Source organism: Ylistrum balloti, unplaced genomic scaffold, assembly GCF_031769215.1.
Source record: "Ylistrum balloti isolate Yb309-2 unplaced genomic scaffold, AGI_CSIRO_Ybal_v1 Utg369808, whole genome shotgun sequence".
NCBI classification, from domain to species: domain Eukaryota; kingdom Metazoa; phylum Mollusca; class Bivalvia; order Pectinida; family Pectinidae; genus Ylistrum; species Ylistrum balloti.
In genome coordinates this window covers 949,117-965,204 of record NW_026781982.1, presented here as the reverse complement: position 1 = coordinate 965,204, position 16,088 = coordinate 949,117, and the positions used below count along the sequence as shown (strand labels likewise).

Sequence of the window (16,088 nt, the reverse complement as noted above, 5' to 3'; positions counted from 1 at the left end):
TCCTAAATACTAGCAGGCCTAGGGGGCTAATACTTGGCCTATAGCATGCTGGCATGGAGCCCTACCAAGTTTGTTCAAATAAATGACCTCGACCCACTTTCTAGGTCACAGGGGTCAAATATGTTAAAATTTTTAAACAACCTCTTCTCAACAACCAAAATGCTCAGAATGCTGATATTGGGTCTGTAGCATGCTGGGAAGAAGGGATACCAAGTTTGTTCAAATGAATGACCTTGACTCACTTTCAAGGTCACAGGGGTCAAATGTGTTAAAATATACAAACGACTTCTCAATAAGCAAAAGTCCAAGAGTGCTGATATTGGGCCTGTAGGATGCTTGGAGGAAGGGCTACCAAGTTTGTTCAAATAAATGACCTCGACCCACTTTCTAGGTCACAGGGGTCAAATATAATAAATTTTTAAACAACCTCTTCTCAACAACCAAAAGGCTCAGAGTGATGATATTGGGCCTGTAGGATGCTTTGAGGAAGTGTTTCCAAATGTGTTCAAGTGAATGACCTTGACCCACTTTCAAGATCACAGGGTTCAAATATGTTAAAATCTGTAAACAACTTCTTCTCAGTAACCAAAAGGCTCAGAGTGCTGATATTGGGCCTGTAGGATGCTGGGAGGAAGGGCTACCAAGTTTATTCAAATGAATTAAGCCCACTGTTTTAACGGCAGACTCACTGTTGTTAGAGTTTGGCTTGCTTTTTTCAGATGACCGTTAAGGCCCATGGACCCCTTGTTCTTTATTTAATTGATCATAACTTTTTGCTTATGCTAAATTTGACAAATAGTGTTTGCTTAAAATGACAAATAGATTCCAATGAACAAAATAAGTGGTTATAAGAAGCCTTGCGATGAACCCTTGCCTTGTTATGGAACCATTTCTGAACCTTACCTTATACCCTCAGTAAATGTCACAAATTCTATAATAAGTGCTATTTCAGGAGAGTGAATTAGGGTGCTATAAATTTCAAAAGTCGTCTTCTCTCAGGTAAGGTCGAATCAAATGCTCTTCTAGCTTGAAGATGGAATCTTCTTTAGGTGCTTTAGTTATTTATCAATATGGTTCTCACATTTCCCGGATAGGAGGTTACTTTTACTACGAGTTTTTTCAACACTGGAAATAACTTTTTGTTAGATTCATTGGTAAGGATGACAGTTTTGATGGTATGCATCACGTGTCCATAAGAGGTGAAAAATTACAATTACAGTATTACAGTTTTTATATATATTAAAGTGTACCCTGAGAGGTCAGCTATGTTGACCTTGAAAAATAGTTCTGCACATAAAATACACAATGCCGAAAACGCGAATGCCGTGGAATGTTCCGTTACTGAGAAATTGCGACTTTTCTGAAAAACACACCTTTGGCTGAGAGGCGTTGACCTCGTTTTCGGGCACCCAAACCTGTGACGTCATAAGTTCAACGCTTTTGTTGATGCAGCCATATTGTCTTTAGTGTGCTACATGTGATTGTGATCTATTTTGGGATTTTCCGTGGTAATTTCTTTGTTTATTTACGTGAAAGTACTTCACATCTTCGCAATATCTAAGGTAGTGAACGAGGGGTCGGTGAATTAGCGCTTAAATCCGCAAAAATGGCTTCCTATCGAGGAGGGAAGCGGTGTGTATGGTTGTCCTAACACTAACACGGATGGGGTGTCGATGCATGACGTCGATAAATAAAACTGATTGTTGATTAAATAAAAGTATATTTGTTAGGTTGATATTTTGTTATTAATTTTACAACTAAACATTTTAAATTGATAGGCTAGCCTATGACTTGGGCGGTCATAGGAATATTATTCCTTCGTAATCGTGAACGCCTAATACTCGGAGAAGGCCTAGTCGTGAATGGGTCACGGGAATTTTCACCCCGAGAATTTTCATACTACTATTATATAGTATAGAATAGAATTATTAGAATTTATAGAATAGGTTATGTGTGTATGTTGTTTGTATAAGGTGTATTTGGTTTTTAGATCTTCCAGCAGACGATGTTGTTTAGTTATTAATTTTGCGATCGTAAAAATAACAATAAGATCACCAATCTTGATTTGAAAACACAGTTCACAGTGTAGAGAAGTCATCTAAACTCATAATCACACCTGTGCCAGGTTAGGTAATTAGCACCTCTGTGGCTGGAAAAAACAGTTGTGACACCTGTGAGGCGACACGCCTGTCGGCTAACAACAGACGCGTACCAGTGCTAGGGTAAAAACCAGTCAAATAATTGTTTAAACTTCTAAAACATCAAATTTTTATTATTAACACAGCGGAGGGTGTTATAATTGGTTGTTGACACCCTATCTATATATATCCATAGTGCTACGAAAATTCCCTGGAAAGAAAAATTCCCCTCGGACGAAACTTCTTCGGTAAGAAAATTCCCGACACCTCGTGAATGTATGCATAGTCTTGCACAAACGCGATTTCCCGACGTCAGAAATTGTTGATCGAGACTTGAAGATAGTAAAATTAGTCCAAAACCACACCCAATTTTATTTTGTTTCTTTGAAACGACAATTCACTGTTCGACTACTTTCACGACTACTGGTGAGACCCAGTGAAGTACGTGCCAATCTATGTTGCCCAAGCGATCGTCACTTTTCGAAGGGTCATTTTCCTCCTCACTGGATACATCGTCTTGTAATTCCAGTTCAAATCGGTAGGGCTGGATTCCGTCTTCAGACATATCATTCACACCATAATCAGACTCCTCAAAACTCATGCTCAAATCGCTCTCAGTTGCGGTGTCGTTGTCACTGTCAGTCATGTTGACTGCCATTTCTGTTGAACTTATGACGTCACGAGTAGAAGAGCCTCGATTCCGCGGAAATGACGATTCGGCTGATTAGGTCTGGGCGGACAGGTGAAAATCGACAACTTTGAGCTTTAATAACTCGACACTGGGGCGACGGATTTTGACGGGGTTTTCATTATTATTATTTTTACGGCATTCTTAACATTATATCTAAATATAAAATTACTCTCAGGGTACACTTTAAAACGTTTATTGTCAGAACATTGAATTATGGATACATGTATGGTCAACTGCCATTAACCTACATACAAGTTACCATCACCTGTATTCCAAAATGAGGCAAGTCAAAGCACTTTCTTTAAAAAATACGGAGGTCATTCATTATAGAAAGAAATGTTACCACATAATACAATTTATGTATATACAATGTTTATTTACAATTTTACATTGGAAAGTATACTTTATTGAAGAGTAAAGGTGGAAAATGTCTTTCGCCACAATAAAAAATGACGTATATACAATGTTCATGTAATTTAACAAACAAATTATACATTTGAAAGAATAACTTTTTTGTCCGCCACCAAATATTAAAAATATCCATGTTAGTTCACAAATAGCGTACCCCTTTTTCTCAAGACACAAAAATCACCGTCGGTAACCCACCGGTAATGGATCGATCGCTAATATAGTAAGTGAAGGAAAGTAACGAGAGTAACCTACAAATATGGACAACACACAAAGAGTACAGAGACTAGCATTAGTTGGCCATTCGACCGTTTTTGTTGCTGCAACAAAATCATAACACATAAACCTACTTTCAGTAATGAATTATTTTCTGGTAAAGCATATCCTGAAAGCTGCAAATGGTTTACAGTGTAAACGAATATACTTCATAAATACTCATATTTTGTAAATGAATTTCATAGATCAATCTTAAAACGTAGCAAAAGTATGTGATTCAAGTGTCAACAAAACTAAATATGAAAACTTGGACGTTAAATAAACAAGCAATTGATGCCTAAATCTTTTAATCCCTCCCTCCCATATTGTCAATTTTGCCTTAAGTTTACAATGACGTTTTGTTGACATTTTTATGATTTCCAATGAAGCCTTTTCCAATAAAGTTTATTCATATTATGTACTGCCTGTATTATCTTTATTAATTTTCGTACACATTCTATTGTTTTACACACATTCTTACTCTGTTGAAAGTGTACTAAAGTTTTCACTGCTATTTCACGTTATCATTTAAATGAGCAAGCTATGTTGATGGGTAACTATTATCAACCCAACAGCTATGATTATGTCGTCATACACGATGACGTCATCTACTGCCAATCACAACTTCATTTCTGTCTATCCAGCTGTATAGGTGGATTGTCATGGTGATATTAATCTATCTCGTGATCATGCTATTCATTAATAAAATCAAGTCACATGACACATCATGCGAACAGAAGTTTAACAAGAACTTATATGGAAGACTTAAACATAGAATAGAATAGCGCGGTTTGTTTAATGTTTTCATTTTTATTCAACCTATAGTAACATTTTTCGTTTTAGCTCGCCTCACCAGATACTCGAAAAGTTTTTTGACTCGTCTCATTATCCTTTCTAGTATTGTGATTTGGAGACTATAGTAAAGATTCAGTATGTACATGTACATTGGTACGGGTCAGAGTGAAAATTCGGCAACTGATTCGATAAGCACACAGATGGCTCTAAACGGTGTAAATTGGTGAGATATTGAAATTGATATTTCTATTTATCTTAATTGGTTTACTATAAAGTTTAATATTATTTATATGGGAAAGGATGTACATTTTTTGTTCAGTTGTCAGCATTTCGTTTATTCATCAATAAATATGCTAATCTATATCCCTTAGCCAATGCTTGCCAGTGTCATTTTCCATGCCTCAGCGAATTGTATATCGAATTGCTCTATATATTCTCTCATATATAAACTTTTGTACAGCTCCTCAATATCTGTCAAATTGCCAGATTTTTCCGATGAAAGGAATTCCACCAACTCTTTACTTTTGTGGTACAAATCCAACTCTGCATTAAAATCTTTTAAGATATTATGCGGGTTTCTTTCTTGTGTGACATACGGTGGCGAAAAGGCCAAACGGATATCTTTTCTGTGAAGAAAGAATTGAGCAATGTAGCTTCTCCAAATATCACTGACACGCCCATTCACACTGATAGGTAATGCTAGGTAAGGAAACGCCGGCGGTAGCCATAAAGTCGCCTGGGCATTGAATGGTGCATAGGAATATTTAGGCAACACTAATGAGAGATGAGACTTTCTGGTTGCTTTAAAGTCAAAAGGAACATCACGTGTCAGTCTATAAATAGCATCTATGTCTGGCTGATTATTGGCTAATGATTGCACGATGCCAAGAGTCAATGTATCACTTGAATTGCATAGTTTTGGTTTAGTAGTTTCGTTTCTAATATCTTGTAGTGGAAATCCCCTTGGCCAGGTATAAGTTTCCTCCACTCCGAAATATGTATAAGGGTTTAGGAGAATACTTTTCATACCTTTACAAACTGTGACGTAATGGAAATGTGTTTCCATTTTGAAATCGTTTAGTTCAATCATTCCATTATTATCGTCATCGAAGTCCCATATATATTTAGCTTTGTGATGTATAGCATACATATATCCAATGTTTTTTCTTCCAAAATGATTAATTGGTATAATTTCTGATAACAAAGGATATAACTTGCTTTGTTCGTTTACCGAAAGATATTTGATTCTGTTTTGGGCCTTATGAAATCCAAGTCCTGGGAGATATGTACCCTCTAACGGTGTCAAATTATCAGCTACTATAACTAGGCACCAATTCGACAGCGACGCTATGGTTTTCACAGCTTTTGATGGAGAATGTATTGTCGTGACAACAGCCCAGTTATTGCACTCTGGCATTTTGTCTAACATTGCCAAATATTTATACTTATTCGTTATCGACGTCGGTAAAAGTGTTCTTACGACATGACCCGAAAACAACGATCCAGTTACAGAACCAGTGGACCCAACATTTGAGAAGGTTACAGGTGTGTTATATTTATGGAGTTGCTTCATCACATCCACGGATGATTTGTGGTTTAGGATATACCTTGTACAAAATCCTGGCTTTATGTTCATCAGTATCGTTGCTTCATTATTTCTGCCCTTCTGAAACATTCTTTTGTTATCTGCAACGTAATCAGTATCATTGTAAATCGACAACCAAGATACTAAAGACGTATCAGCAAAGTTAGTATCAATCAAGTCAATGCTAGCGTTGCATCCTTTCTGATCTGTACAAAACTTGCGTTTAACAATTCTATCAATTAATTTTTTACCAACAACTACAAACATTTCGTCTAAATAAAACTGTTTTGCATTTAGTTTTTGTCCGACACCATTTGTCCACCCATAATATAATGTCTGTGATTTCAGTTCATCAAGTCTTTTGAAAATCTGTGGGACACAAATAAATGTATCATCATCTAATTTTGCAATAAGTGACACATCTGGGTATTTTTCATGAACGTATTTATACCACACATATAATTTCTCTCCAAATCTAACCGCTCGTCCCTTCCTAGTCACATTTAGAAAAAGAATATCGTTGTATTTGCTCTTTTCTAACATTGTAATCTTTGTTGGCTGGTCCATAAGAAACTTATATGTTATTCTGAAAGGAAGTGAATCTTGTAACAGAGTTACAGTAGACAGCCATGTCGACCGAAGTGAATTCCTATATTCAACATTCCGATCTGCTGAAAATATTCCTAATACGAAAAGTGGTCTTTTGTCAAGGTTTGATAGCTCTGCAGATTGTGTGCATCTTTGTGTCACTGACATCGTGTTCCGATGAAAATTTAAATTGTAGATGGAGACAGTAGAGAAGATGGCACATATTAAAAGTCCCGTAAAAAAGATATTTTTCATAAACCTCAGACGTCTGCCTTCCTCAAACATGATTACTTGCTCCTTGTAAATCAGCCGCTCGTGGTGGGATGACTGAAAGATAAATATGCTCATTTCAATAAATTGGAAGATTTGATACGGTTCTGTGATATTAATGCATTAATTCATAATTCATATATACAACACATATCAAAGGCAGCATACTATTTACATAAACAGATACAGACAGCAGATAAATTGAACAACATATATCAAACCAATAAAAGAGAAATTTAACAAACTTCATCTTATTTATATTGATGGCATGCGGTCTAATTGACCTAGGTTAAGATAAACGTCTACATGTTGGAATAAGACCTTCTAGAGCTCTCTACTTTTCCATTTCTGAGCGCCCCCAACACACAATACCCACCAAAATACTGCATAAAATGTTTCATTCTCAGCTATAAAATGACGTGGTTTGATATACGCATCTATGATACATTTCCGTTGCTAAATACTCGTAAGAAGTTCAATCAATGTTCAGAAAAAAATAACTCGTCGGTGCTTTATTTCTCACAACCACGTAAGCATTCCCTTGTATCGAGAATAATCTTTTAATACGATTTATACCGATATTGCCATATCATAAACGAATTAGGAAACCTGTAGTAAACGTTGCAAAAACAATGCAGCAGACAGTCATTCGTTGAAACATCAATGCAGATGCTGCAATAAGACACAGTCTTTGTTGTAAAAAGTAAAACTGTTTTCTGATGCACCATTATATTCATTTGAATTCAATTACCCAGTTCCGATTTTCCTTTGTCCACTGTTATGATTAAAGAATTTAGGCCTTATCATTATTAACGAGTCATAGAAGAGAACGGCAAGATGGTAATTTGATGACCTGTCAGCTAATAAGGTCAAGTTAAATTTGTTTTAAACTTTGGGAATGTCTTCTTACATGTCTTTTTAAAACTGTAAATTTCTTCTATAAGAAATATATACCTCCAATTTTTAAGTTTGACCACGATAACAAATAGATTCCTCCCTTTGTAGAGTGTGACCTCTATAACAAACACATCCCTCCCGTTGTAGAGGGTGATTTTTAAAACCAATAGTCTCCTCGCGTTGTGGAGTGTGACCAATATAACAAATACACTCCTCCCGTTGCAGAGTGTGAACAATATAATAAGTAAATACAGCTGTTATAGAGTGTGACCTCTATAAAAAATACATGTTCCTCACGTGGTAAAGTGTGACCAGTGTAACAAATACTGTCCTTCTTTCTTGAATATTTCTTGATCATCTGGATGGAAATTCCTCTTAAACAAAAATATAGCATTGAATAATTTTGAAAGAATCGGAATAAACACTTCTTTACATTTTACACAAATTCAATATATTATCGATTCTGGGTGACTAACCAAGCTTGACACATATTAAAACATCGTTAAGTTCATCTCGACTAATAGGGTTATGTAATAGGAACATGTAACATCTGTACCCCGATTTGCCCACTTTTAAAAATAACACGACCAGAGATAAGTTGTTAGAGGGATTATAGTCTATTTTAGATTACATGATTTACCTGTCTTTTTACCTGTGTTTACCTGTGTTTTCGCCAATTTCGGAAGCTGATATCATATGAAAATATTGGAATTTGTATTCTTACTTTCCTTAAATACAACACAGAATTGTACCATATCACATGTTTTATATACGTCTCTGATCATACTTTGTTTATTAGTTCACCTCATAACTAATAACTAAACGACCAACTGTTTTTATATTTGGCTGGTATCTTCCTGGAATGGAGATAAAGATATGGCCTTGACTGAAATCCAACGTGACAGGGGTCAGATTCTTACAACATTTAAACCACTTCTTCTCATGAACTAAAAGCCTCCATGTGTAACATTTGGTTGGTATGTTCATAATAAAAGTTTACAAAAAGAAATTACTTAAACCTTGTTCAAAGTCACAGTGGTCATTTGTTAAAACCTTTAAACGACATCTTCTCATGAGCTAAAATACATAGAGAGCATGATATTTAGGTGGTATATACCAGGTGAGTGCTGTTTTTGGAAGCAAAATTTTCATCTTCATTATAATTTTCATCCTGTCTAAACAAGCAAGTAATGGCATTCCCAGCCAATTTGACTTAATCATTATAAAACTCCTGATGTAGCACAGTCGATATACATACACACACTTTTATTCTCAGCGAGATTTTGTCGGATTGCTACCTACATCATTTCCTTTCAACAACTAGCAACCAGCTTATACCCAATCAAGGACTAGTATGTATCATTTTCCTCTTAAGACAAGTACCCACTTTCACCCACACCAAGAAAACTACCCACTTCTACCCAGTCATTGACAAGTACCAAATACTACCCTCTCCGAGACAACTACCCACTTCTATCCACTCCGAGACAACTACCCTCTTCTACCCACTCCGAGACAAGTACCAAATACTACCCACTCCGAGACAACTACCCACTTCTACCCACTCCGAGACAACTACCCACTTCTACCCACTCCGAGACAAGTACCCACTTCTACCCACTCCGGGACAAGTACCAAATACTACCCACTCCGAGACAACTACCCACTTCTACCTACTCCGAGACAATTACCCACTTCTACCCACTCCGAGACAAGTACCCACTTCTACCCAGTCATTGACAATTACCCACTACTACCCACTTCGAGACAACTACCCACTTGAACCCACTCTGAGACAACTATCCACTACTACCCACTTCGAGACAGCTACACACTACTACCAATTCCAAAAACAACTATCGACTTCTACCAATTCCGAGACAAGTACCAACTCCAAGACGATTCCCTAAGACAACAACAAAATGGCAAATATGCTGAAAGTGTTTTATAAACAGGTGTGTGTGTGTGTGTGTGTGTGCGTGTGTGCGTGTGTGTGTGTGCGTGTGTTTGTGTGTGTGTGTGTGTGTGTGTGTGTGTGTGGGTGTGCGTGCGTGCGTGCGTTCGTGCGTTAGTTACCCCGCTTTGTGGACCCCGGATTCTACGTAGAAAATCGAAGCTCTACGTCACTTGAATTTTTACTATGTACCCCATTTTAATTGTGTAGTGCTGCACACAGTGTGTCGACTCCTCCATCTTGAAATTGGTGACCTGGCACCCACAGCTCAGGTTAATTTCACGTACCTCGCTTAGCGGCTATGGTGTTACACATTGTGTGTTAACAGATTTTCGCCAAAATGAGGTAACTTTCATGGGCCTCACTAGGCCGCTGCTGTGTTACCACACTTTGTGGTAACCCCTTAACTACCAGGAAGTTTTGATGACACTAAAGAAAATCTGTCATTTTGCTTCAACATTAATTTTCACTCAACCCCCATCTATTTAGAAACATGGGAACACAAGCTTTCCAATTTTTGGACAAAAATCATGTTTTACGAATAGTAACGTTACCATAGCAACCAGAATTTTTAAACATTTGAAAAGAAAATGTCACATTTGCAAATGTTTTCGGCGATGGAAGTGAATGAAAAAATATATCCGAAATTCATAGAACTACTGCAGTAGAAACCTAAGAATATGTATATGCCAGAAATGTACTGATTCATGGTTGTTGCCATGATTGCTAGCTCAATTATCGAATATTTGATGTTGAAATAAGCAAATCCATGCCTTAGTTTCATTACATAAGGAAAGCTTTGTATGACATAATTAACAATTTAGTCAACCGCCAGAATTAATGATAAAAAACTGGAAAAAAACTTATTTGTTAGAATTTTGCAACATTTTTTTCTTTTCGGATTTTAAAGTTGCCGTCGCAACCGAAATTAGAATTTTTTGAAGAACGTTAATATTGTGTGTAAAAACAATTTATCTCAGGAAGCATTGAATGAAGAGGTATTTTATACACATTGTATTTATTTTCAGATGTCACAACTCAGTGCAGTAGAAATATAAGATTAATCTTACAACGTGTTTAGTCTGTATGTGTTGTCACGATGAACTATAAGTTCACACTTGGTTGGTCATTTGAATGTCTAGACAACTGAAAATAACTTGTTGAGTACACAATTGTTTTATATGCATAATGACCTGATTAGATATTGGAAGTCTGCATGGGTGACAAAGAAGATGTTCAAACAACCACGGAGAATTATAGCCTGTTGTTAAACTTTATGTTAATGAACACAATGGTTGTTGTAGCGTTGTCGCCGGTTGCTATCAGCAAACGCTTTAGTATGAGAAAATGCCAGATTTTCAACATAATATGTTGATACAAATATGGTGATCTACTAACCGTGACTTTAGTGATATAGGCATTTTTAAATAATAATTGTCGTAGTTTTGTCGCCTGTTGCTTTCAGCAAAGGATTTGATGTGAGAAAAACACGATGATATAAACATACTAAGCTGGGTGATATATCACTTAAAATAAACTTTGTGTGGGTATCGAAATAAATTCAATTTAACGTGAAATCTACATTGACAAAAAGTGAACGCAAGATGATCAACATTTTGCACTGCATGATTCATGGCTTCTCTTTATGAACATATATGTGAAATATAAACTGTACCCGCGAATTTACATTTACGTACATCATGCACACGAACTCATCAATCCAAGATGTTCGGGAAAATGCCTTGTATTTTTAACTCGCAAAAAGCGTAAGAAATATTTATCAGATCGAAAAAACAAAAGTTGTGCAGCATCTCCTTCAAATTTATGAGATATAATCAGTAGATCAATACCTCCACAAATAAGGGAGATATGACGGTTTTTCCAACACCGACGTCACAGGGCGTAGAAATGCGTAGTTGGGAGTTAAGGGGTTAACAGAATTTCGTTAAAGTGATGTCATTTTCATGTGCTTCACTAGGCTTGTCTAGTGTTACCATACTGTTTGCTAACAGAATTTCGTTAAAGTGAGGTAACTTTAGTGTATCTCGCTAGGCAGGTCTGGTGATACTACATTGTGTTAGTTAACAGAATTTCGTTAAAGTGAGGTAACTAGTGTATCTCGATAGGCTGGTCTGGTGATACTACATTGGGTTTGTTAACAGAATTTCGTAAAATTGAAGTGCATTTTATGTACTTAACTAAGCTGGTTGAGTATTGCCACTGTGTTTGCTAACATAATTTCGCTGAAGCGAGGTCTTGTGTTACCACTACCATTATTTATTGTAGCCTTTTCAAAATCTAGTAAATACCTTTTTTAGAAATATCTTTATAATACATTTCTTTGCTATGTAAACTGGGTTTTTAATGCGAGTGCGTGTATCTCATTTTGATTTTTGTATGACATGACAGTTATATTGAATTGGATTGGAGTGCGTGTATCTCAGTTTGTCTATACCACAGCATGTCATGACAATTTTCAAATATTGAAATAACTGTTTTTCTATGTACTGCTCAAACTTTGGCGATGGTTTTAGACAGGTTAATCATAAATTTATTCCACTCCCATCGAACTTGGTCGTTTTCCTTATTGCATATGATTAATTATTGACTGGAACTTAAAAAGACTGATGACTGTATATTGAGGGCGAATTATAATTAATTATTGGAGTTAAATACAAGAAAGCCAAATTGTAAGACAAACTGTTTTTTCCCTTTTACATCGATTGGGTGATGTCTGAGTGGCACAACTGTTTTGTTTTTGATATATGAAAATCCATGATATCTTCCTTTCAAAAACAATTTGGTAGGTATTTATTTCAGGGTATACAGCCAAGAGAAAAAAATAATTGCATACTTTAGTTACTAAATACATCTTTTATGAAATGTGAAATAAGTACATGATTGTATATTGATTTGCTTTACACAGGTAAACAAGTTGGAGATCAACATAGGATAAACAGGTGGGAGAACAACACTGGTAAACAGGTGGGATAACTGAACAGGTAAAACAGGCTGGAGAACAACACTGGTAAACAGGTGGGATAACTGAACAGGTAAAACAGGCTGGAGAACAACACTGGTAAACAGGTGGGATAACTGAACAGGTAAAACAGGCTGGAGAACAACACTGGCAAACCCCTTTAGAGGACAATACAGGTAAAACAAGTGGAAGAACAGTGGGGCAAACAATTTAAACATAACAAGCTTTATTATTGTGAATAACAAAGGCAGTACGTAAAATGTGAAATGAATTCCGTCAGCTATATATAAATATATTGCAATTACTGATGACTATTTCCATTCTACTTTAAGTTACCCGTTCAGTTCTATGTTGACCAGATGAGGGTACGTGAGACTGTATACACCCATATGATCAAGCTTGGTAATACACATTCTATAATCAATGTGTGAAGTCACTGAAGTACACAAATACAAACTCACGGTCGATTTGCCAACTTTTGAAACTGTCCCTTCTAATCTTTCTCTAGTAACAGTTCAATCAAATACATCCCTGGATTGACTTATAAGATTTACATGGGGGTGGGGGTGTCGTCGATGATGCACCTAGTCTTATTTCCCTCTTACGTTTTCAGAAGTCACCTTGTGAATCCTTTTTTGTTCATATTTTGCCATGGTTTTATTGAATTAAAATTTACCTCTTTTTACGATTTTTGACAATAGTTAGCCACGGACTACGGAGAAGCATTAACTCCATACACTTCGATACCTGATTCGGGTAGTGTGTAAATCCCTTTGCAAGATTACATTCATCTAGCGTGACGAACCATATCAACAGATCTGCATATAGACTGCACATACTAAACATATTTGCGTGAAAGATTGGAAGAACGAAAAGGAATACCTTGAGCGCATTGCAAGCTGTTACATAATGCTCTAATGTACATCCTATATTCCCACTTAGCCCACATTCGATTTATACAGGTAAAAATATGGGCTAGAAGGAACTGGTGTGTGTTTATGAACAATGGATTTTAATTGCCCTAAAAGTATACTCTCATTCATAAAAATCTGTATAGTTTGTACATAAAAGAAGAGTTGTATCAGAAACCTAGTTTGACATATTCAATAAAAGGTGATATCACATAATGACAATTGTCTCATCGCCAGTCATCATGAAACTTTTAACAATTATTATCTAGAGAATTTTTTCAGAAGATTTGGTCCAGTTATTTTAATTTTTTATCATTTTTGTGCGCTTTGAAAACTGAACATTAGTTTAGACTACAACATGTACGTACCTTATAATAAAAATCACTATATATTAAATTTGTATGTAATTTCAGGTCCGTAACTAAATTGTGAAATGGATCTGATCAAAAATTATAATGTTGAATTTTAAATCTTCATGCGCCGAAAAGCCTCTATCAGCAACTCATAAGCACGTTTCCAATTAACTAAGGTCATTTTATCTCTCTAATCTGGAGTGAAATAAGAAAACAGTTACATATGATTACCTACATAACAATCTTACAACATAGGAAATCATTACTAAGCACACTTCAAGCTTAACTGCATAATACTGTAAATCATTTTGCCAATTTGACGTCATTCTATTTATTTGTTAACAAAAGTTAATTCATATTGACGATATATAACATCTAGCAGTCAGTTAGGTCCTGTTGCTGGTTTAGACAGAAGCTTTTGCCCTGCAGTTGATAGCCAGTCTTGTGTTGCTGACATGACATATAGGTACGTAGTTGCTTATTATATTCAGAGTGAAATATTCAGTGTGTAGAGATCAAATGTCCTTTGAATTCACCGGTGTTGAGTCGTTGACGGTCCCGGGGGTCCATTTACTTGTCTACACAGCCTTATAGCAAAACGAAGGATCTTATTGTCCTTTTAGCCTTACATGAGACGTTACCACGATCACTTTAGTTATTTACTTTTGCGATTTTTAAAGCTGACCTGTCACATGGTTCTTAGAAAGTGTTATCACTGTAGTACAATGGGTACGAGGTGGTTGAAAATCCTGTAATATTTTGGAAGCTTTCGTAGGAGTCACCCGCCAGTAACGATGAATGGAGTAATTCAAATTATTATTTTGCACTATAATATAATTGTCTTGACATACGTTGTATATTTTACAGATAAGTTTAAAGAAATATATGGCGGTGTTGTTTTTGTCGTCGAAGTGTTTGACCTACTTCATTCAACTTAATGAAACATAACACATATATCCTCACTTATATTGTACAACGGATTTAAGAAAATCAATGATTAAAAAACGGTCACTTAACAATAACCATGCCGGACACTTCTAAGGGACTGGACAGGTCTGTAATGGTGCAGATGACCTTCGGTAACACAGAACTCGAGGTTGATGCTACTGACAAGGACACCATGAAGAAAGTTACCGACTTTTTATAGTGCCACATATAAGCCATGAAGTGTATTTTAAATTATCCTAAATATCATCTATTTAGAAATACAAATACGGACTGATTTTTTTTTGTTTTTGTTTTTTTTTTTTTTTTTTTTGTATGGTTTTGTTTCGTTTTTTTTTTTACTTGAATTTATAATATTTTGATTGCATTTCTGGGCCACTGAACGTTTGATGCAGTGTATCTGTGCTGTAACCAGAAACCAAAGGTGCAGTCGCATTTCTGAATTGTATAATCTCCAATCCAGGTGATCTAAAAGAGAGAAATGTTTAATATAGCCTGCACAAAATGAAGAAAAAAATTACAGTTATGCAGTCCTCAAGGAGTCTAAAAACAAACAAAAAACAAATAAACAAAAAGCCAAACGCGGATATTTCGCGTACAATACCCAGTGGAATATTGTTAGTAGTTAGCAATTCAGTATATATTAATTTGGTACATACCTGTAAAGAGTGCCTCTTTATTCTAGATAGGATCACCTTGTACAAAGTTAGCGAAGGTCTGTTCAATGGAAGCAGTTAATTCACTTTATATAGAATACTGGGTATTATGACGTTGTCACAGAAGAAGAGACAACGCCTATGTATTCATATGTAGCCTGAGTTAAACATATTCATGTCGTAAGGTCACCAGTGGGTATAACAATTCGTGCATTGTAATAGTGGGAGCGTTTTCATTGGATAATACATTTATGTATATTGAGCCCCAAATGAAACGCAAGTCCGACTTAAAATACGTTTTCTGAAAAATACAGGAACTCGATTTTTACGGATTTATTCATTAGTTTAAATTACAATTAAACAAAATTAGACTGACTTGATTTCTAATTCATAGAAAATACTTTTCTACTGTCTATTTAATGAAGATACCCCAATGAAAGGAGAATCAGAAATCAGTCAATAATGCGTGTGTCGGCCTTGGATAGAGTTGTTGAGAGTCTGTCATAATGCCAAGGGCAAATTGTTCCATTCCTGGGGAAGTCTTCGTTCTAGCTGTGAAAACTTTATATTATTGATATTAACAGTAGTTTACGAAAGGTCAGTACACAAGATTTTCATGTGCAAAATGTACTAGAGCTTTTTATGGTGTTCATTATATTTAT

General features: G+C 35.9%; 1 protein-coding gene across 1 annotated transcript in view; it reads left to right on the top strand.

Annotated features, from left to right (window-relative positions):
- LOC132544739 (heat shock 70 kDa protein 12B-like) overlaps positions 1 to 14,972 on the top strand; it is a 96,349-nt gene extending 81,377 nt beyond the window's left edge. Inside the window, exons 5-6 of the mRNA XM_060208389.1 lie at positions 10,999 to 11,008; positions 14,843 to 14,972. Coding sequence (XP_060064372.1) covers positions 10,999 to 11,008; positions 14,843 to 14,972 — 140 coding nt within the window. The remainder of the gene's footprint in view (positions 1 to 10,998; positions 11,009 to 14,842) is intronic.
- Positions 14,973 to 16,088: the final 1,116 nt, after the last annotated feature.